Source organism: Mercenaria mercenaria, chromosome 14 (genome assembly GCF_021730395.1).
Source record: "Mercenaria mercenaria strain notata chromosome 14, MADL_Memer_1, whole genome shotgun sequence".
NCBI classification, from domain to species: Eukaryota; Metazoa; Mollusca; class Bivalvia; order Venerida; family Veneridae; genus Mercenaria; species Mercenaria mercenaria.
In genome coordinates this window covers 40543250-40566388 of record NC_069374.1, presented here as the reverse complement: position 1 = coordinate 40566388, position 23139 = coordinate 40543250, and the positions used below count along the sequence as shown (strand labels likewise).

Below are 23139 nucleotides of genomic sequence, written 5' to 3'. Positions count from 1 at the left end.
GAAAAACCGAGACCACTTTTCTGTGGTACAACATGGATGGTACCTCCAATTTTTAGGTGTATTTTGACATATCTATACCTTTTAAGAATTTTTTTTTTCTTTTTGGTTAAATTTCTTCCCTTTGTTGTTCCTGTCCTTTGGACTTAGATAGTTTTACTTAGGACCTTCTTGTCCTCAAGTGCAATGATAACAGGTGAGCAATATAGGGCCATCATGGCCCTCTTGTTTTATTTTGGAAAACTCTATAGTTTGTAAGATATGTTTATTTTTTTAGCTCACCTGTCACATAGTGACAAGGTGAGCTTTTGTGATCGTCCGTCGTCCGCCGTCAGTCCGTGCGTCAACAATTTCTTATCTGCACGATAGTGGTTTCATTTATGATTTTATTTTAACCAAATTTGCACACGACTTGTATCACCATAAGATCACGGTTCCTTTCTTGAACTGGCCTATTATGGGTTCCAGAGGTATGGCCCCTGAAAGGGCCAAAATTAGCTATTTTGACCTTGTCTGCACAATAGCAGCTTTATTTATGATTTGATTTTTACCAAACTGGCACACAACTTGTATCACCATAAGATCATGGTTCCTTTCTTGAACTGGCCAGATTCCTTTATGGGTTCCAGAGTTATGGTGCCTGAAAGGGCCAGAATTAGCTATTTTGACCTTGTCTGCACAATAGCAGCTTCATTTATGATTTGAATTTAATCAAACTTGCACAAAACTTGTGTCACCATAAGATCTCGGTTCCTTTCTTGAACCGGCCAGATCCCATAATGGGTTCCAGAGTTATGACCCCTGAAAGGGCCAAAATTAGCTATTTTGACCTTGTCTGCACAATAGCAGCTTCATTTATGATTTGATTTTAACCAAACTTGCACACAACTTGTATCACCACAAGATCTTGCTTCCTTTCTTGAACTGGCCAGATTCCTTCATGGGTTCCAGAGTTACGGCCCCTTAAAGGTCCAAAATTGGCTATTTTGGCTTTTGCAGCCATACAGAGACTTCATTTATGGTTTTATTTGATACAAACTTCTAAATATCTTCAACAACAATAAATCTTGGATTCCATGAGAAATCAGATCCAATTGTAGGTTCAAGAGCTATTTTATATCTTATTACCTCCCCTGATTGTAATCAAAATGGATTTATATCAGTAAGTACTTATAGGACTTTATTTGAAATTTCATTATTGTTATTAGTTGGATTGAGACAATCAGGGTAGATAACTATGGACTGATTTTATGTCAAATTACCTCCCTTTATTTCAAATTAAAATGGGTATATCTCCGTAACTAATGAAGATACTGATCTGAAATTTCATTTATGTCAACAGATTTATTTGGCAGATCCTTCTTTTGTTCACTTACAATATTTTTTTTTAATTACTTGCCTTTTACGTTTCTATAAATAGCTTATTTTTAGTAACTTTTTAGCTCACCTGTCACAAAGTGACAAGGTGAGCTTTTGTGATCGCGCGGTGTCCGTCGTCTGTCCGTGCGTCCGTCCGTAAACTTTTGCTTGTGACCACTCTAGAGGTCACAGTTTTCATGGGATCTTTATGAAAGTTGGTCAGAATGTTCATCTTGATGATATCTAGGTCAAGTTCGAAACTGGGTCACGTGCCTTCAAAAACTAGGTCATTAGGTCTAAAAATAGAAAAACCTTGTGACCTCTCTAGAGGCCATATATTTCACAAGATCTTCATGAAAATTTGTCAGAACGTTCACCTTGATGATATCTGGGTCAAGTTCGAAACTGGGTCACGTGCCTTCAAAAACTAGGTCAGAAGGTCTAAAATAGAAAAACCTTGTGACCTCTCTAGAGGCCATATATTTCATGGGATCTTCATGAAAATTGGTCAGAGCTTTCACCTTGATGATATCTAGGTCAAGTTCGAAACTGGGTCACGTGCCCTCAAAAACTAGGTCAGTAGGTCAAATAATAGAAAAACCTTGTGACCTCTCTAAAGGCCATATTTTTGATGGGATCTGTATGAAAGTTGGTCTGAATGTTCGTCTTGATGATATCTAGGTCAAGTTCGAAACTGGGTCACGTTCGGTCAAAAACTAGGTCAGTAGGTCTAAAAATAGAAAAACCTTGTGACCTCTCTAGAGGCCATATATTTCATGAGATCTTCATGAAAATTGGTCAGAATGTTCACCTTGATGATATCTAGGTCAAGTTCCAAAGTGGGTCACGTGCCATCAAAAACTAGGTCAGTAGGTCAAATAATAGAAAAACCTTGTGACCTCTCTAGAGGCCATATTTTTTATGAGATCTGTATGAAAGTTGGTCTGAATGTTCATCTTGATGATATCTAGGTTAAGTTTGAAAGTGGGTCACGTGCCTTCAAAAACTAGGTCAGTAGGTCAAATAATAGAAAAACCTTGTGACCTCTCTAAAGGCCATATTTTTCATGGGATCTGTATGAAAATTGGTCTGAATGTTCATCTTGATGATATCTAGGTCAAGTTCGAAACAGGGTCACGTGCGGTCAAAAACTAGGTCAGTAGGTCTAAAAATATAAAAACCTTGTGACCTCTCTAGAGGCCATACTTGTGAATGGATCTGCATAAAAATTGGTCAGAATGTTCACCTTGATGATATCTAGGTCAAATTTGAAAGTGGGTCATGTGCCTTAAAAAACTAGGTCAGTAGGTCAAATAATAAAAAAACCTTGTTACCTCTCTAGAGGCCATACTTTTTATGGGATCTGTATGAAAGTTGGTCTGAACGTTCATCTTGATGATATCTAGGTCAAGTTCGAAACTGGGTCAACTGCGGTCAAAAACTAGGTCAGTAGGTCTAAAATTATATTTTTCAATGGATCTTCATGAAAATTGATCTGAATGTTCACCTTGATGATATCTAGGTCAGTTTCGAAACTGGGTCACTTGCGGTCAAAAACTAGGCCAGTAGGTATAAAAATAGAAAAACCTTGTGACCTCTCTAGAGGCCATATTTTTCATGAGATCTTCATGAAAATTAGTGAGAATGTTTACCTTGATGATATCTAGGTAAAGTTCAAAACAGGGTCATGTACCTTCGGAAACTAGGTCAATAGGTCAAATAATAGAAAAACCTTGTGACCTCTCTAGAGACCATATTTTTCAATGGATCTTCATGAAAATTGGTCAGAATTTTTATCTTGATAATATCTAGGTCAAGTTCAAAACTGAGTCACATGAGCTTGAAAACAAGGTCACTATGTCAAATAATAGAAAAAACGACGTCATACTCAAAACGGGGTCATGTGGGAAGAGGTGAGCGATTCAGGACCATCATGGTCCTCTTGTTTATCATTGGCCGTAGGGAAAAACTGAGACCACTTTTCTGTGGTACAACATGGATGTTTTTAGGTGTATTTTGACATATCTATACCTTGTAAGATTTTTTTTTTCTTTTTGGTTAAATTTCTTTCCTTTGTTGTTCCTGTTCTTTGGACTTAGATATTTTTTCTGAGGACCTTCTTGTCTTCAAGTACAATGATAACAGGTGAGCGATATAGGGCCATCATGGCCCTCTTGTTTACTCTTTCATAGTTATCCCCCGCCGATGAAATCGGGAGGGGAATATTGAAATGGCGTTGTCCGTCCGTCAGTCCGTCCGTCCGTCCGTCCGTCCGCAGCCATTTCTCAGTAACTACTTGGTAGAATTTCATGAAACTTGAAATAAACATGAACCAACATACTGCGATGATGCCCGTCAAGTTTTTTTTTTGATTGGTCAATTTCCCTCAGAGTTATTGCCCTTGATTTAATAAAAAATGTCCGTCTGCAGCCATTTCTCAGTAACTAACAGGTAGAATTTCATCAAATTTGAAATAGACATGAACCAAGATACTGTGCTGATGCCCGTCAAGTTTTTTTTTTGATTGGTCAATTTCCCTCAGAGTTATTGCCCTCGATTTAATAAAAAAATGTCCGTCTGCAGCCATTTCTCAGTAACTAACGGGTAGAATTTCATCAAATTTGAAATAGACATGAACCAAGATACTGTGCTGATGCCCGTCAAGTTTTTTTTTTGATTGGTCAATTTCCGTCAGAGTTATTGCCCTTGATTTAATGAAAAATGTCCGTCTGCAGCCATTTCTCAGTAACTAGCAGGTAGAATTTCATCAAACTTGAAACAGACATGAACCAAGATACTGCGACGATGCCCTTCAAGTTTTTTTTCGATTGGTCAATTTTCCATATAGTTATTGCCCTTTAATTGTTTAAAAATCCACAGATCTGTACATAACAAACCAACCAATTGGAAGAATTTCATTAAACTTTTTTCATTCTTTTCCATGAACATTTATTATAAACATGTGATGTTGTGTACCTACACCTGGTCACCACCTTACCTTGGTCCCCCCCCCCCCCCCCTTTTTTTTTTTTTTTTTTTTTTTTTTTTTTTCATTTTTCATTTTCTATCAATATTTATAATCAACATGTAAACTGTTGTATCCTCACCCCCCCCCCCCACCCCCACCCAAACAAACCATTCATTTTCTTTTAATTTGATTTTGACTAATGAAATTGTTTGCTTCTTGGTAACATTCTTAACTTTTTGCTGGATATATTTTTTTGCCATTCATCAACTCTGACCCTTTCGGCGGGGGATTCCAATTCATCGAATTTGCTTGTTCTAGTACTACATCAAATTAACAGACTTAAAATGTTTATATGTCAAAGCAAATTTTCCTGTATAACTACTTAAAAGGGTGTATTTAATACTAACCAAATCATTGCTTATGTGATGTACTTCAAAGCTTGGTATCGGTATCAGTATCGTTAAAAATACCGTATCGTTTCGTTGGTATCGGTATCGGACCGCTTCGTCCTTAACGATATGCAACCCTACCCATGACGTAGCGTCATGCATAGATAGGAAAAATCCCGGATGATTTTATTTGCATATTAGGTGCCGCAGATTACTCGATAAATTTTAAGAGTAACCACATGATGTTTTACGCAAATATTGAAGATGAAATCCCATACTTTGCATTAGTAAACATCCGGAATTCGTTTCTTTAAGAAAAGAATAAAAATAAAGCGATAGATTATGAGAAGTTTTGTTCAAATGGCCGATAATCGAGAATATAAGTATATATCCGGTAATCAATAGACACGGGTCAATTAAATATAACGATGATATGTTTAGCAAACTCTTTGAAGAATGAACAATTATCGCTTATTATCGCTAATTGACTACTTATACCTCCACAGAGTCAAGGTTATGACGAGGTGCGATAAACATTTTTTTTGCAAACTTCTAGGCTGTGAAAAATGCCAAGGGTAGTTGAAGTCAGCCATAAAATCGTCATGGGATGCAAAAATTACGGTCGTTTGTCATGTCAGACAGGGAGTCATTTAATTAATCCCCCGCCGTGGCGGAGGGATTATAGGAATGGTCTGCGTCCGTCCGTCCTTCTGTCCTTCTGACCGTCCTTCCGTTCATAACAAAAGCGTGTCCGGTCCATATCTCCTAAACCCCTTGAAGGATTTTCATGAAACTTGGGTCAAATGATCACCTTATCAAGACGATGTGCAGAACCCATGAGTCAGCCTTGTCGGTTCAAGGTCAAGGTCACAACTCAAGGTCAAAGGTTTGAGCCTGCCATTTTGTGTCCGCTCTATATCTCATAAACCCCTTGAAGGAATTTTATAAAACTTGGGTCAAATGATCACCTCATCAAGATGATATGCAGAACCTATGAGTCAGCCATGCCGGCTCAAGGTCAAGGTCACAACTTAGGGTCAAAGGTTTTGAGCCTTCCATTTTGTGTCCGCTCTATATCTTCTAAACTCCTTGAAGGATTTTCATGAAACTTGGGTCAAATGATCACCTCATCAAGACGATTTGCAGAACCCATGGGTCAGCCTTGTCGGCTCAAGGTCAATGTCACAACTCAAGGTCAAAGGTTTGAGCCTTCCATTTTGTGTCCGCTCTATATCTCCTAAACCCCTTGAAGGAATTTTATCAAACTTGGGTTAAATAATCACCTCATCAAGACGATGTGCAGAACCCATGAGTCAGTCATGCCGGCTCAAGGTCAAGGTCACAACTTAGGGTCAAAGGTTTGAGCCTTCCATTTTGTGTCCGCTCTATATCTCCTAAACTCATTGAAGGATTTTCATCAAACTTGGGTTAAACGATCACCTCATCAAGGCGATGTGCAGAACTTATGAGTCAGCCATGTCGGCTCAAGGTCAAGATCACAACTGAAGGTCAAAGGTTTGAGCCTTCCATTTCGTGTCCGCTCTATATCTCCTAAACCCCTTGAAGGAATAAAACTTTTATAAAACTTGGGTAAAATGATTACCTCATCAAAATGATGTGCAGAAATTATGAGTCAACCATGCCAGCTCAAGGTCAAGGTCACAACTAAGGGTCGAAGGTTTGAGCCTTCCATTTTGTGTCCACTCTGTATCTCCTAAACCCCTTGAAGGATTTTCATCAAACTTCAAACTTCAAATTATCACCTCATCAAGAACTCATGAGTCAGCCATGTCAACTCAAGGTCAAGGTCACAACTGAAGGTCAAAGGTTTCAGCTCTGTATCCCCCTAAACCCCTTGAAGGATTTTCATGAAACTTGGGTCAAATGATCACCTCATCAAGAGGTTGTGCAGAATTCATGAGTCAGCCATGTCAGTTCAAGGTCAAGGTCACAGCTAAAATCAAAGGTTTACCCTTTGACTATCCATAGCAGTGGCGGGGGATTTAGCTGTCTTTCAGACTGCCTTGTTAGCTCACCTGAGCAATGCTCAGGTGAGTTTTTCTGATCGCTCAATGTCCGGCATCCGTCGTCCGTCGTCTGTCAATATTTAGCTTGTGTATGCGATAGAGGCTGTATTTTTCAATTAATCTTCATGAATATTGGTCAGAATGATAACCTTGATGAAATCTAGGCCGAGTTTGAAAATGGGTCATCTCTGGTCAAAAACTAGGTCACTAGGTCAAATCAAAGAAAAACCTTGTGTATGCGATAGAGGCTGTATTTTTCAATTGATCTTCATGAATATTGGTGAGAATGATTGCCTTGATGAAATCTAGGCCTAGTTCGAAAATGGGTCATCTCGGGTCAAAAACTAGGTCACTAGGTCAAATCAAAGATAAACCTTGTGTATGCGATAGAGGCTGTATTTTTCAATTATTCTTCATGAATATTGGTCAGAATGATTGCCTTGATGAAATCTAGGCCGAGTTCAAAAATGGGTCATCTCGGGTCAAAAACTAGGTCACTAGGTCAAATCAAAGAAAAACCTTGTGTATGCGATAGAGGCTGTATTTTTCAATTGATCTTCATGAATATTGGTCAGAATGATTGCCTTGATGAAATCTAGGCCTAGTTCGAAAATGGGTCATCTCGGGTCAAAAACTAGGTCACTAGGTCAAATCAAAGAAAAACCTTGTGTATGCGATAGAGGCGGTATTTTTCAATTGATCTTCATGAATTTTGGTCAGAATGATTACCTTGATGAAAATCTAGGCCGAGTTCGAAATGGGTTTCATCTGGGTTTAAAAAAACTAGGTCACTGGGTCAAATCAAGGAAAACCTTGTGTATGCGATAGAGGCTGTTTTTTTAAAACTGATCTTCAATGAAATTTAGCCAGAATAAATTACCTTGATAAAATCTAGGCCGAGTTCGAAAATAAAGTTCATCTGGGGTCAAATACTAGGTCACTAGGTCAATCGAAGAAAAACATTGTGTAGCAATGAGGATGAGTTTCAATTGATCTTCATGAAATTTGGTCAGGGGTGATTGCCTTGATAAAATCTAGTCGAGTTTGAATATGGGTTATCTGGGGTCAAAAACTAGGTCACTAGGTCAAATTAAAGAAAAATCTTGTGTATGCGATAGGGGACTGTTGTTTTTCAATTGATTTTATGAAATTTGGTCAGGAGATTGTCTTAATGAAATCTAGGTCAAATTTTGAATAGGGGTCATCTGAGGTCAAAAACTAGGTCACTTGGTCAAATCAAAGAAAAAACTTGTATATGTGATAGAGGCTGTTTTTTTCAATTGATCTTCATGATTTTGGCCAGAATGATTCCCTTGATAAAATCTAGGCGAGTTGAACATGGCCATTAGGGCCCAAAATCTAGGTCATATGATAATCTAAGAAATGCTTGTTTTATCACAAGAGACCAATTTTTTGGTCCAATCTTAATGAAAATTGGTCAGAATATTTGTTTCCATGAAATCACTAGTCAAACATTTTAACACTGTTTAAATTTTTTTTTTCTTAGGTGAGCGACCTAGGGCCATCTTGGCCCTCTTGTTTAAGATAGTTCTGCACGTTTGATGGACCGGAGAATTGATGGTGTAACGTCATTTATCCGGAAAACGTAGAATAAAGCCTGGATTTTTGGGGTACGAAATGGAAAACATTTTTTGAATTAATGACCAAACCCGTGAGTAAATTTTTTTAAAATGACACTGTTACTGTATTTCTAATGTCAAAAATGATATTAAAACATATGACACGTTAATAATTCAAATAATGTCTCAAAATTAGCGTGGAATATTTGGTGCACTTTAATCATGGTCAAATATCTCAAAAATAAGCACACGGACCTATACATTTTATTAGCTCATCTGATTTTTTGAAAAAAAATGATGAGTTATTGTCATCACTTGAGCGGTTGTCGGCGTCGGCGTCGGCGTCGGCGTCGGCGTCTGCGTCGGCGTTGCCTGGTTAAGTTTTATGTTTAGGTCAGCTTTTCTCCTAAACTATCAAAGCTATTGCTTTGAAACTTGGAATACTTGTTCACCATCATAAGCTGACCCTGTATAGCAAGAAACATAACTCCATCTTGCTTTTTGCAAGATTTATGGCCCCTTTTGTACTTAGAAAATATCAGATTTCTTGGTTAAGTTTTTTATGTTTAGGTCAACTTTTCTCCTAAACTATCAAAGCTATTGCTTTGAAACTTGGAATACTTGTTCACCATCATAAGCAGACCCTGTACATCAAGAAACATAACTCCATCTTGCTTTTTGCAAGAATTATTGCCCCTTTTGGACTTAGAAAATCATTTTCTTGGTTAAGTTTTATGTTTAGGTCAGCTTTTATCCTAAACTATCAAAGCTATTGCTTTAAAACTTGCAACACTTGTTCACCATCATAAGCTGACCCTGTACAGCAAGAAACATAACTCCATCCTGCTTTTTGCAAGATTTATGGCCCCTTTTGGACTTAGAAAATATCAGATTTCTTGGTTAAGTTTTATGTTTAAGTCAACTTTTTCTCTTAAACTATCAAAGCTATTGCTTTGAAACTTGCAACACTTGTTCACCATCATAAGCTGACCCTGTATAGCAAGCAACATAACTCCATCCTGCTTTTTGCAATAATTATTGCCCCTTTTGGACTTAGAAAATCATTTTCTTGGTTGAGTATTATGTTTAAGTTGACTTTTCTCATAAACTATCAAAGCTATTGCTTTAAAACTTGCAACAGTTTTTCACCATCATAAGTGGACACTGTACATCAAGAAACATAACTCTATCCTGCTTTTTGCAAGAATGATGGCCCATTTTGTACTTAGAAAATCGTGGGTAGGACAATATTTCTATTACACAAAAAAAATCAGATGAGCGTCAGCACCCGCAAGGCGGTGCTCTTGTTTTACCATATTATAGACCATATGATTATTTACAAGTGTGAGAAGTTTAATGAAAATCTACGTTGTAGAAAAATTTCTATTCACGAAAATGTTATGAAAGTTATGATTTTCCCATAGACTCCCATTATGAAAAATTGCGTGAAGTCCAAAATTTTCAAATCAGTCTAGCAAAAAATCAAGAACACGACCCTATCCTTTTTATTTGCTGGATTTTCTAGGTATATTCTGAAGTTTTGAAAAATTAGGGTTTAATCAAATTCTACATTGTAGAAAAAATTTCGATCCAAACATGCAGAACTACCTTAATGACTTTATATAGTGATTTACGTTGGGCGGTCTGGAACAGGGTCGTATACGACAGGAAGTCGTTTAATTCAGTGAGTCGCTATGACAAGTTTGACTGTATACTGTTTCAAAAAAATTTCACAGACATTTTCCTTGCATAATTATTTTCCAAAACTTTTGTAGCAAGCAGTGTGTAGCAGGTGAGCGACCTTGAGCCATGATGGCCCTTTTTTTTTTTTTTTTTTTTTTATGTGTCTAATTGCCATCACTTCTGGTATGGATGTATTGGCAATTAAGATGCTGTTAATCTTGTTGAGGATATAACTTTACAAAATCTATCAATATTGTTCTACAAAGGCATTAAAGTTGAAACTGTGTTTTTCCATGTTGTTTATAAGGTATGAGGAAACGGGTAAATTTTTAGCTCACCTGTCACATAGCTTTTGTGATCGCCCTTCATCTGTTGTCCGTCCGTCGTCTGTCCATCCACAATGTCCTTGTGAACACGATAGAGACCACATTTTGTATTTGATTGTATGAGCATAATATCTCGGTTCCTTTCGAAAACTGGCCAGATCCCATCATGGGTTCCAGAGTTATGGCCCCTTAAAGGGCCAAAATTTGCCATTTTTGGCCTGTGAACACGATAGAGGCAACATTTTGCAATCAACTTTAATCAGACTTGCACACAACTTGTATTGGCATAATATCTTGGTTCCTTTCGAAAACTGGCCAGATCCCATCATGGGTTCCAGAGTTATGGCCCCTAAAAGGGCCAAAATTTGCTATTTTTGGCTTGTGAACACGATAGAGGCAACATTTTGCAATCAACTTTAATCAAACTTGCACACAACTTGTATTGGCATAATATCTCGGGTCCTTTCGAAAACTGGCCAGATCCCTTCATGGGTTCCAGAGTTATGGCCCCTTTAAGGTTCAAAATTTGCTATTTTGGCTTTTGCAGCCATATAGAGACTTCATTTATGGTTTGATTTGATACAAACTTGCAAAATATCTTCAACAACAATAAATCTTTGATTCCATGATGAATCTGTCAGATCCAATTATAGGTTCCGGAGTTATTTTATATCTGATTACCTCCCCTGATTTTAATCAAAATGGATTTATGTCAGTAAGTACTTATAGGACTCATTTGAAATTTCATTATTGTCATTAGTTGGACTGAGACAATCAGGGTAGATAACTATGAACTGATTTTATGTCAAATTACCTCCCTTTATTTCAAGTTAAAGTGGGTATATCTCTGTACCTGATGAAGATACTGATCTAAAATTTCAATTATGCCATCAGATGGACTTGGACAATCAGTGAAGATACATATTGACTGAATTTATGACAAGTTCTCTCACTTTATCTTTTATGTAAATGAATATACCTTAGCAGCTTCTAATGAGATTGGTCTGAAACGTTATTTATGTCTTCCATGGTAAGAAATAGTCATGTTAGATAAGTCTTGATTGAACGATAATCGATATAAATACTTTTCTAATATATTGTTGTAAAGGCTTGTACTCTGTATCTTCTACATGCATGTACCAATGCATGATTACCTCCCCAGATTTTAATAAAAATGGATTTATCTCAGTAAATATTTATAGGACTCATTTGAAATTTCATTACTGTCATTAGTTGGACTGAGACAATCAGGGTAGATAACTATAGGCTGATTTTATGTCAAATTACCTCTGTTTGTTTCAAATTAAAATGGGTGTATCTCAGTAACCAATGAAGATACTGATTTGAAATGTCATTCATGCCATCAGATGGACTCTGACGATCAGGGTAGATAACTTTTGACTGAATTTATGACAAATTACCTCCCTTTATTTTATGTAAATGAATATACCTTAGCAGCATCCAATGAGATTTGTTTTAAATGTTATTTTAGTCTTCCAGGGTAAGGAATAGTCATGCTAGTACAAAAATGCAGCATTTGAGCCTAGGACCCTCAAACTTGGTATGGAGATTGGCCCTGACTAGTACGTGACCCATAGGTCAAAAGGGACTGTTACAAGAAAATATTTATCCTGATGATATTTAATGTGTATGCCTTTGTGGTCTATGTCAAAACTTGATCTGATCATTAAGAGCAATGGTACTCAGGTGAGCGATATAGGGCCATCATGACCCTCTTGTTTTTCTTTATCTTCAGTATTCCCTAATGTACCAGCAGCACCAGGTCTACCATGTATAGGAGAAGATCGTAATATGTACAGGCGTGGTGCACGAAGATGGAGAAAACTGTACAGGGTGAACGGACATCTGTTTCAAGCTAAACGGTTCTCAAGGGTAAGTTGTGATACAGTTTCATGATGTACCGGATTGAGATAAAGTCGCTAAATTTCTTAAGGTTTTTATAAGCCCGTTTGAAAAACGGGATGTATTATGGGAACGCCCCTGGCGGGCGGATGGACGGGCTGGCGGCGTCCACAGACTTTGTCCGGAGCATATCTTCTTCATGCATGTAGGGATTTTGATGAAACTTGGCACAGTTGTTCACCATTATGAGACGGAGTGTCATGCGCAAAAACCAGGTCCCTAGGTCTAAGGTCACAGAGGTCAAAGGTCAAATTCAAGAATGACTTTCTCCGGAGCATATCTTCTTAATGCATGTAGGGATTTTGATGAAACTTGGCACAATTGTTCGCCATCATGAGACGGAGCGTATGCACAAGAAGCAGGTCCCCTATATCTAAGGTCAAGGTCACACTTAGAGGTCAAAGGTCAAATTCAAGAATGACTGTCCGGAGCACAATTGTTCACCATCATGAGACGGAATGTCTTGCGCAAGAACCAGGTCCCTAGGTCTAAGGTCAAGGTCACACTGAGGTCAAAGGATACAAGAATGAAAACTATGTCCGGAGCATTTCTACTTCATGCATAGAGGGATTTTAATATAACTTGGCACAAATGTTCACCACCACGAGACGGAGTGTCTTGCACAAGAACCAGGTCCCTAGGTCTAAGGTCAAGGTCACACTCAAAGGCCAAAGGTCAGATACAAGAATGACTTTGTCCGAAGCATTTCTTCTTCATGCATGGAGGGATTTTGATGTAACTTGGCACAATTGTACCCCCATCATGAGAAAAAGGGTTTTCATGCGCAAGGCCCCCTTCTTCAGAATTATTTCCCCAAATTGTTATCCCCCGCCGATGAAATCGGGAGGGGGGTATTGAAATGGTGTTGTCAGTCCGTCCGTCCGTCCACAGCCATTTCCAGTAACTAGCAGGTAGAGTTTCATGAAATTGAAATAAACGAAACCAAAAATACTGCAGTGATGCCGTCAAAATTTATTTTTGGATTGGTCAATTTCCCTTAGAGTTATTGCCCTTAAATTAATGAAAAATCCCAAAAAATCCGTCCCGCAGGCCATTTCTCATAAACTATCGGGTAGAATTTCATAAAACTTGAAATCAACATGCACCAACATACTGCGATGATGCCCGTCAAGTTTTTTTTTGGATTGGTCAATTTCTCTTAGACTTATTGCCCTTGATTTAATGAAAAAAACCACGTCGTAGCCATTTTTCAGTAATAAGCTGGTAGAAATTTCATGAAACTTGAAATAAATATGAACCAACATACTTCAGTGATGTCATTTTATTTTTTCACCTGGTCAAAATTTTTCCTTAGAGTTTTTTTGCCCTTTAATTGTTAAAAATCTACAAATTTTTACATAACAAACCAACCAATTGGTAAATTTCATTAATCTTCTTTCATTCTTTTCCATGAAGATTTATTGTAAACATGTGAAGTTTTGTACCCACACCTGGTCACCACCTTTCCTTGGTCACACCCTCTCCCCCCCCCCCCCCCCCCCCCCCAAAAAAAATCATTCCTTTTTTAGCTCATCTGATTTTTTGAAAAAAAAAGATGAGTTATTGTCTCACTTGAGCTGTTATCGGGGTCGGCGTCTGCGTCGGCGTTTCTTGGGTTTAAATTTTATGTTTAGGTCAGCTTTTCTCCTAAACTATCAAAACTATTGCTTTGAAACTTGAATAACCCTTTTTCACCATCATAAGCTGACCCTGTATAGCAAGAAACATAACTCCATCTTGCATTTTGCAAGATTATGGCCCCTTTTGTACTTAGAAAATATCAGATTTCTTGGGTTAATTTTATGTTTAGGTCAACTTTTTCTCCTAAACTATCAAAGCTATTGCTTTGAAACTTGGAATACTTGTTCACCATCAAAAGCCCGACCCTGTACATCAAGAAACAAACTCCATCTTGCTTTTTGCAAGAAATTATTGCCCCTTTTGGGCATAGAAAATCATTTTCTTGGGTTTAAAATTTTTTGTTTAGGTCAACTTTATCCTAAACTATCAAAGCTATTGCTTTAAAAAAATTGCAACACTTGTTCACCATCATAAGCGACCCCCGTACAGCAAGATACATAACTCCATCCTGCTTTTTGCAAGAATGATGGCCCCTTTGGACTTAGAAAATATCAGATTTCTTGGTTAAGTTTTTATGTTTAAGTCAACTTTTTCTCATAAACTATCAAAGCTATTGCTTTAAAACTTGCAACTCTTGTTCACCATCATAAGCTGACCCTGTAACAGCAAGCAACATAACTCCATCCTGCTTTTTGCAATAATTATGCCCCTTTTGACTTAGAAAAATCATTTTCTGGTTGAATATTATGTTTAAGTCAACTTTTCTCATAAACAATCAAAGCTATTGCTTTAAAACTTGCAACAGTTTTTCACCATCATAAGTGGACACTGTACATCAAGAAACATAACTCTATCCTGCTTTTTGCAAGAATGATGGCCCTTTTTAGACTTAGAAAATCATGGGTAGGACAATATTTCTATTATACAAAAAAAATCAGATGAGCGTCAGCACCCGCAAGGAGGTGCTCTTGTGTTATTATTTCTTTTCAAACCTTCCATGAATATTTATCAGCATGCAAAGTTGTACCGTTCCCCCACCTCACTCTCCACTCAATCTTGCCCATCACCCCAATCATGCATCCCCATCCCCCACCCATTTTTTTTTTTCATCATTTTTAATTTTCCATCAATATTTATAATGAACATGTGAAATTTTGTACCCTCACCTGATCACCCCTGCTGCCCCCCCCCCCCCCCCCCCCCCCCCCAAAAAAAAAAAAGCATTCATTTTCTGTTAAAATGATTTTGACTAATGAAATTATTTGCTTCTTATCAACATCCATAACTTTTTGCCGGATATATTTTTTTGCCATTCCTCACCACAAGCCCTTTTGGCGGGGGATACCAATTCATCGAATTTGCTTGTTGTTACTATAAATAGCTTATACTGTAACTTTTTCATTACTAATCGTAAGGAAAAATTGAGACCACTTTTCTGTAGTACAACATGCTTGTTACATCCAATTTTGAGTAGTATTTTGACCTATCTCTACCTGGTTAGGATTTTTGTTTGGGCTTACAATTGTTTTTTATTTTTTATTTATTTATTTTTTTTTTAAGATGAACTTCCCTTAGTTGTTACTATAAATAACTTATATGGTAACTTTTTTATAATTGACCGTAGGGAAAAACCAAGACCACTTTTCTGTGGTACAACATAGATGTTACTTTCAAATCTTAGGTGTATTTTAAGGTATATGACGGTTAATTTTCATACATATCCAAACATGATGGATAATGGGTCAGTAGAATCACTAAAACCGCATGAAAGGAAAACTTTTGTGGCAAACACACAAATTATATTCATTGATGTGCCCATAAATATGAAATGTTTGTTCGCACTTATAAAGCTTGCTGAGAAGATGTTGACAGTTTGAGAATGTGTCATTAAATATTGAATTTTAGCTCACCTGAGCAATGCTCATGGTGAGCTATTGTGATCAGGCCAGAGTTTTTTAATAACTTGGGTTACGGGAGATTTTCCAAAAATGAGCATTAGGAGGAGGGAATAAAAATAAAGTAGGAAAATGTTAGCATCGGAAAAAAAAAAAATAAAATGAAAAAAAAAACACAAAAAATTTTATTTTGTAAAAAGTGCCACTGGGTTAAAAAAAATTGTTGTTTCAGGCGAATGTAGATTCACAACACAGTCTAGATAAATCAGACAAGTTATTTTCCCAATTTGAAGCATTTAATTCCCACTTTCTTTATTAAAGCCTCCATGTTGTATGTTATAATATTATGTTGTAGAAACTATTAAATACTTGAAATTTTTTGCATGTTGCTTGCCTGCTTTAAACATATATATAGCTTGCTAATAAATAGAGACTAAACACGCCTGGCATTGTATTCTGTTTCTGGTGTTGGTGTGACTATATATAGTGTAGTGTAGTATTGTTGTCACATCCTATGCATATTGTTGACCTCTTAACCCTTAGCACGCTAAGTTTCTAAAATGGACAGGTCCATCATTCAATTTGGGCAATACCATTTATCATTCGAAGGGGTGTTCACTCAAAATGTACTGACTGAATAGCGAACAGTGCAGACCATGATCAGTCTGCACAGATGTGGAGGCTGATCTAGGTCTGCACTGGTCGCAAAGGCAAAACTAATCGGTTGTACCATTGTAAGGGTTGAGGAAGACAGAAATAACTTTTCACTTTTTTCTTTTATGATTTCTCCATTTTTCATTTATGCTCCGACATGGGCCATTTTTCACTATACATGCCAGACAGTCCCCAGCCTGTTAAGTGTGAGGGGTCTCTTAAAAGTTACTGAACTCCATATCTGGCTACAACTTTAAAAGTAATTTTAGGTAGACTTTAAGATTTAAATTGCGAATTTTAAAAACAATCAGCAAAGGTACTACATTCAAACTTACATATTTTCATTTTGTACAGTTACCTTCAATACCATCATCACCATCATCATCATAATCATTACTATCATCACCATACTAATTAGAAAACATCTTATTTAACAAAAAATAGTTTATTGTTTTTAGCTCACCTGTCACAAAGTGACAAGGTGAGCTTTTGTGATCGCGCGGTGTCCGTCGTCTGTCCGTGCGTGCGTGCGTGCGTGCGTCCGTAAACTTTTGCTTGTGACCACTCTAGAGGTCACATTTTTCATGGGATCTTTATGAAAGTTGGTCAAGTTCGAAACTGGGTCACGTGCCGTCAAAAACTAGGTCAGTAGGTCAAATAATAGAAAAAATAGAAAAACCTTGTGACCTCTCTAGAGGCCATATATTTCACAAGATCTTCATGAAAATTGGTCAGAATGTTCACCTTGATGATATCTAGGTCAAGTTCGAAACTGGGTCACGTGCCATCAAAAACTAGGTCAGTAGGTCTAAAAATAGAAAAACCTTGTGACCTCTCTAGAGGCCATATATTTCACAAGATCTTCATGAAAATTGGTCAGAACATTCACCTTGATGATATCTAGGTCAAGTTCGAAAGTGGGTCATGTTCCATCAAAAACTAGGTCAGTAGGTCAAATAATAGAAAAACCTTGTGACCTCTCTAGAGGCCATATTTTTCATGGGATCTGTATGCAAGTTGGTCTGAATGTTCATCTTGATGACATCTAGGTCAGTTTCGAAAGTGGGACACGTGCCTTCAAAAACTAGGTCAGTAGGTCAAATAATAGAAAAACCTTGTGACCTGTCTAAAGGCCATATTTTTCATGGGATCTGTATGAAATTTGGTCTGATTGTTCATCTTGATGATATCTAGGTCAAGTTCGAAACAGGGTCATGTGCGGTCAAAAACTAGGTCAGTAGGTCTAAAAATAGAAAAACCTTGTGACCTCTCTAGAGGCCATACTTGTGAATGGATCTCCATAAAAATTGGTCAGAATGTTCACCTTGATGATATCTAGGTCAAGTTTGAAACTGGGTCACGTGCCTTAAAAAACTAGGTCAGTAGGTCAGATAATAAAAAAACCTTGTGACCTCTCTAGAGGCCATACTTTTCATGGGATCTGTATGAAAGTTTCTCTGAATGTTCATCTTGATGATATCTAGGTCAAGTTTGAAACTGGGTCAACTACGGTCAAAAACTAGGTCAGTAGGTCTAAAATTATTAAAATCGTTTGACCTCTCTAGAGGCCATATTTTTCAATGGATCTTCATGAAAATTGATCTGAATGTCCTCCTTGATGATATCTAGGTCAGTTTCGAAACTGGGTCACATGCGGTCAAAAACTAGGTCAGTAGGTCTAAAAATAGAAAAATCTTGTGACCTCTCTAGGGGCCATATATTTCACAAGATCTTCATGAAAATTGGTCAGAACGTTCATCTTGATGATATCTAGGCCAAGTTCGAAACTGGGTCACGTGCCGTCAAAAACTAGGTCAGTAGGTCAAATAATAGAAAAACCTTGTGACCTCTCTAAAGGCCACATTTTTCATGGGATCTATATGAAAATTGGTCTGAATGTTCATCTTAATGATATCTAGGTCAAGTTCGAAACTGGGTCACGTGCGGTCAAAAACTAGGGCAGTAGTCTAAAAATAGAAAAACCTTGTGACCTCTCTAGAGGCCATATATTTCATGAGATCTTCATGAAAATTGGTCAGAATGTTCATCTTGATGATATCTAGGTCAAGTTCGAAACTGGGTCACGTGCCGTCAAAAACTAGGTCAGTAGGTCAAATAATAGAAAAACCTTGTGACCTCTCTAAAGGTCACATTTTTCATGGGATCTATATGAAAGTTGGTCTGAATGTTCATCTTGATGATATCTAGGTCAAGCTCGAAACTAGGTCACGTGCGGTCAAAAACTAGGTCAGTAGGTCTAAAAATAGAAAAACCTTGTGACCTCTCTTGAGGCCATATATTTCATGAGATCTTCATGAAAATTGGCCAGAATGTTCACCTTGATGATATCTAGGTCAAGTTCGAAAGTGGGTCATGTTCCATCAAAAACTAGGTCAGTAGGTCAAATAATAGAAAAACCTTGTGACCTCTCTAGAGGCCATATTTTTCATGGGATCTGTATGCAAGTTGGTCTGAATGTTCATCTTGATGATATCTAGGTCAGTTTCGAAAGTGGGACACGTGCCTTCAAAAACTAGGTCAGTAGGTCAAATAATAGAAAAACCTTGTGACCTTTCTAAAGCTATATTTTTCATGGGATCTGTATGAAATTTGGTCTGAATGTTCATCTTGATGATATCTAGGTCAAGTTCGAAACAGGTTCATGTGCGGTCAAAAACTAGGTCAGTAGGTCTAAAAATAGAAAAACCTTGTGACCTCTCTAGAGGCCATACTTGTGAATGGATCTCCATAAAAATTGGTCAGAATGTTTACCTTGATGATATCTAGGTCAAATTTGAAACTGGGTCACGTGCCTTAAAAAACTAGGTCAGTAGGTCAAATAATAAAAAAACCTTGTGACCTCTCTAGAGGCCATACTTTTCATGGGATCTGTATGAAAGTTGGTCTGAATGTTCATCTTGATGATATCTAGGTCAAGTTTGAAAACTGGGTAAAACTGCGGTCAAAAAACTAGTTCAGTAGGTCTAAAATTATTAAAATCGTTTGACCTCTCTAGAGGCCATATTTTTCAATGGATCTTCATGAAAATTGATCTGAATGTTCACCTTGATGATGTCTAGGTCAGTTTCGAAACTGGGTCACGTGCGGTCAAAAACTAGGTCAGTAGGTATAAAAATAGAAAAACCTTGTGACCTCTCTAGAGGCCATATTTTTCATGAGATTTTCATGAAAATTAGTGAGAATGTTCACCTTGATGATATCTAGGTAAAATTCAAGACAGGGTCATGTACCTTCGAAAACTAGGTCAATAGGTCAAATAATAGAAAAACCTTGTGACCTCTCTAGAGACCATATTTTTCAATGGATCTTCTAGAAAGTTGGTCAGAATTTTTATCTTGGTAATATCTAGGTCAAGTTCAAAACTGGGTCACATGAGCTCAAAAACTAGGTCACTATGTCAAATAATAGAAAAAACGACGTTATACTCAAAACTGGGTCATGTGGGAAGAGGTGAGCGATTCAGGACCATTATGGTCCTCTTGTTAAATTTATAGCAACAGTCAGCATTTTATTAAAATCACCAGACTTACTGTTGTTCAGCTACAAAACGAAAATCCACTTAAAAAAATCTGAAGTACATTTTACTTGGAGTAGAATTATGTCAAATTACGTCATTCACCTTGCAATACCCAACCAGTTAACTTTTATCCCACATCAAAGAAAATCAATAAAGGAAAATTTTGCTGACACTCCTTTTGATGTCAGCTGCCATGTGCTGGTCGAAATGTGTCAAAGATATCAGTTTTTAATAGGTCAGAAGACAAATTGATTGGTTTTTTTTTCTAAAAATACTGTAAAAGGATTTATCATTGATGAAAATCCAAAGTAAGTAGCAAATTTATTACTGGTCGGAAAAAATGTATTAATTTAAACTGGATGTGAAATGTCATTTGCTAAAATATAGTTACTTGCTGAGGTTTTTGTGCTGAAATTATCGATATATTTTCCACAATTAAGTTACTTTGTCTTCCGACTTAGGAGCTTGTTTCACCAATTTAATCCAAGCCTTTTGTTGTCTGCAATTAACGCCTTCTAAACATGTCAGCTGATCTGGATAACAGTTTTATATTTACGGACGTTCTCTATCAGACACAATACTTTCACACTGTCACACACTTCAAACACTGCCGGCAATTAGTTTACGGGCGGAGCTAGTCACGTCATTCTAGTAAAGTTAGTCACGGTGTATTGATTTTGTCGTCCTTGAGAATACGGAAGTCCTTTGCACGCGCTGTGATATTTTTGTAGGTTAATAGACACTGTTTTATTTTCCACCACGGAAAGTAGATGCAAGCGTCGGGGAAAATAAAAATAAAATCGCAATTTTGAATTTTATTTTTATTTGGATTTTGGAGAATTAGGACCCGGCTCTCCCGTAACCCAAGTTATTAAAAAACTCTGGCCTCACGCTGTGTCTGTCGTGCGTGCGTGCGTCCGTCGGTGCGTGTGTGCGTCCGTTGTCAACAATTGTGTTTAAGGTATTAGGCCCATAATAGAGTACCTCCTTTTTGAAGAGTATTCAATTCCTACCATAAACCTACTTTGACAGCAATTTTCAGGGGGGCGTAGGTTCAAGCCCTATTGGGACCAAATTTTTTTCCCCTTGTTTTCCTTTTTTTCTAGTAAGTTTTTACTTCTTTCAAGACTTGTTATTTTTTTATTGTACAAAAATGGGAAAAAAATCATTTGATACGCGATTTCCTGCTGTTAAAAGTGAATTTACCTCTAAAACAGAAGGGGTAGAGTTAGACATCTTTAAAAATACTGAGTTACATGTGGTAAAAGTTCTCTATTTTGCCTTCATTCTTTAGATTACATATTGTGGAAGAAATGTAGGTAGGTTTTACTTCTGCCCCAAGGTTATTTTTGAATGAAGTTAGCAAAATTCAAAACAGACCCGCAGGATTCGACCATAATTTTTCAATATTGGAGTTGGAATTCTGTCTGATTAAATCCGTTTACTCGAGGTACCCTAGAAAAAATGATATTGACAGTTTTTATTTTAAGTTTTATGATTGTTTACCAATAGTTTGATGTTTCTTTCATAAAAAATAATGGAATAATAAATTCTCTGAAAACGTTTTGGATAAAGACCACCACTTTGAAATTTGTCTCTACTTGAGCTTTAGAAAATACCATAAATTATACAAAATTTATAAAAAACAGCACATAAGTGCGAAGCACGGTCAACTGTAAGAATATACCAAGCAAATGCCATTTTTTAAACATTACTATTAGGGGCCTAATACCTTAAAAGACATCTCCTCCATAACCACTGAATGGATTTTGATGAAACTTGGCATGGATGTTCCTCTACTAAAGTTGTTCAAACGGTTCCGCTTGGTTGCAATATATAATTATATGAAATAATTTCACACAAATGGTCCTTATGTCACCCTGTACCAAGATTGTTCATATTATACCGATTCGTCACTGCTAGCCCGATTTTAGAATAATTTTACACAAATGGTCCTTATGTGACCCTCTACCAAGATTATTCAAATTATTTTGATTTGTCAAAAAACATGGCCGCCAGAGGGCATGGTCACTTTTCCCTATATATGTATGTAGTGGAAACTTTAAAAATCTTCTTGTGTGAAACTGCTGGCCCGATTTTAGAATAATTTTACACAAATGGTCCTTGTGTGACCCTCTACCATGATTGTTCAGATTATTTTGAATCGCCAAAAAACATGGCTGCCAGAGGGCGTGGTCACTTTTATACTTTTTCACTTTTCCCTATATGTATACAGTGGAAACTTTAAAAATCTTCTTGTGTGAAACTTCTGGCCTGATTTGAAAATAATTTTACACAAATGGTCCTTGTGTGATCCTCCATCAAGATTGTTCAAATTATTTTGATTTGTCAAAAAACATGGCCACCAGAGGGCGTGGTCACTTTTCCCTATATGTATATAGTGGAAACTTAAAATAATCTTCGTGTGAAACTGCTAGCCCGATTTTAGAATTATACACAAATGGTCGTTGTGTGACCATCTACCAAGATTGTTCAAATTATATTGATTCGTCAGAAAACATGGCTGCCAGGGGGTGTGGTCACTTTTCCCTATATGTATATGGTGGAAACTTGAAACTTTAAAAATCTTGTGTGAAGCTGCTGGCCTGATTTTAGAATAATTTTACACAAATGGTCCTTGTGTGACTGTCAACCAAGATTGTGCAAATTATTCCAATTCGTCAAAAAACATGGCTGCCAGGGGGCGCGTTCACTTTTCCCTTTATGTATACCATACTTGTCCAAATTATTGCCCTTAGTTAAAAAAAAAAAGGGCCCACGCCCTGTGTCTGACATATACTTACTATAGGCTTTGATATTTAGAAACTTTGAAAATCTTTTCTCTGAATCAATAATTATAGCTATTTGGCGTGTGATATCAGATTTGTAATGTCTACCGTAATTGTTCAAATTATTGCCCTAGGTTCAAAAGTGTGTGTGACATGTATATAATATAGGCTAACATAGAAGAAACCTAACTTTGTACTTATGCAAACACACTTTAAGCCTTGTACACAGGTGAGCGCTTTAGGGTCAATGACCCTCTTGTTTAATGTCTGTTTCATGCAAAGTTATTGGTTTGCTTGCCACAAATGACCGATTTTGATTTTCATGCAAAGTCATTGTAATGCGTGCCGCAAATGGCTGAACAAAATTTTTACTATATATACAGTTTGTCTTGGTCATTTTGGGAATATTTCTACCGTTACTTTGTAAAAA

General features: G+C 37.1%; 1 protein-coding gene across 1 annotated transcript in view; it reads left to right on the top strand.

The window, feature by feature from the left end:
* The window catches only part of LOC128548172 (atypical protein kinase C-like), an 89527-nt gene that overhangs the window by 51663 nt on the left and 14725 nt on the right, over window positions 1–23139 (top strand). The window contains exon 5 of the mRNA XM_053522599.1: window positions 12086–12222. Coding sequence (XP_053378574.1) covers window positions 12086–12222 — 137 coding nt within the window. The remainder of the gene's footprint in view (window positions 1–12085; window positions 12223–23139) is intronic.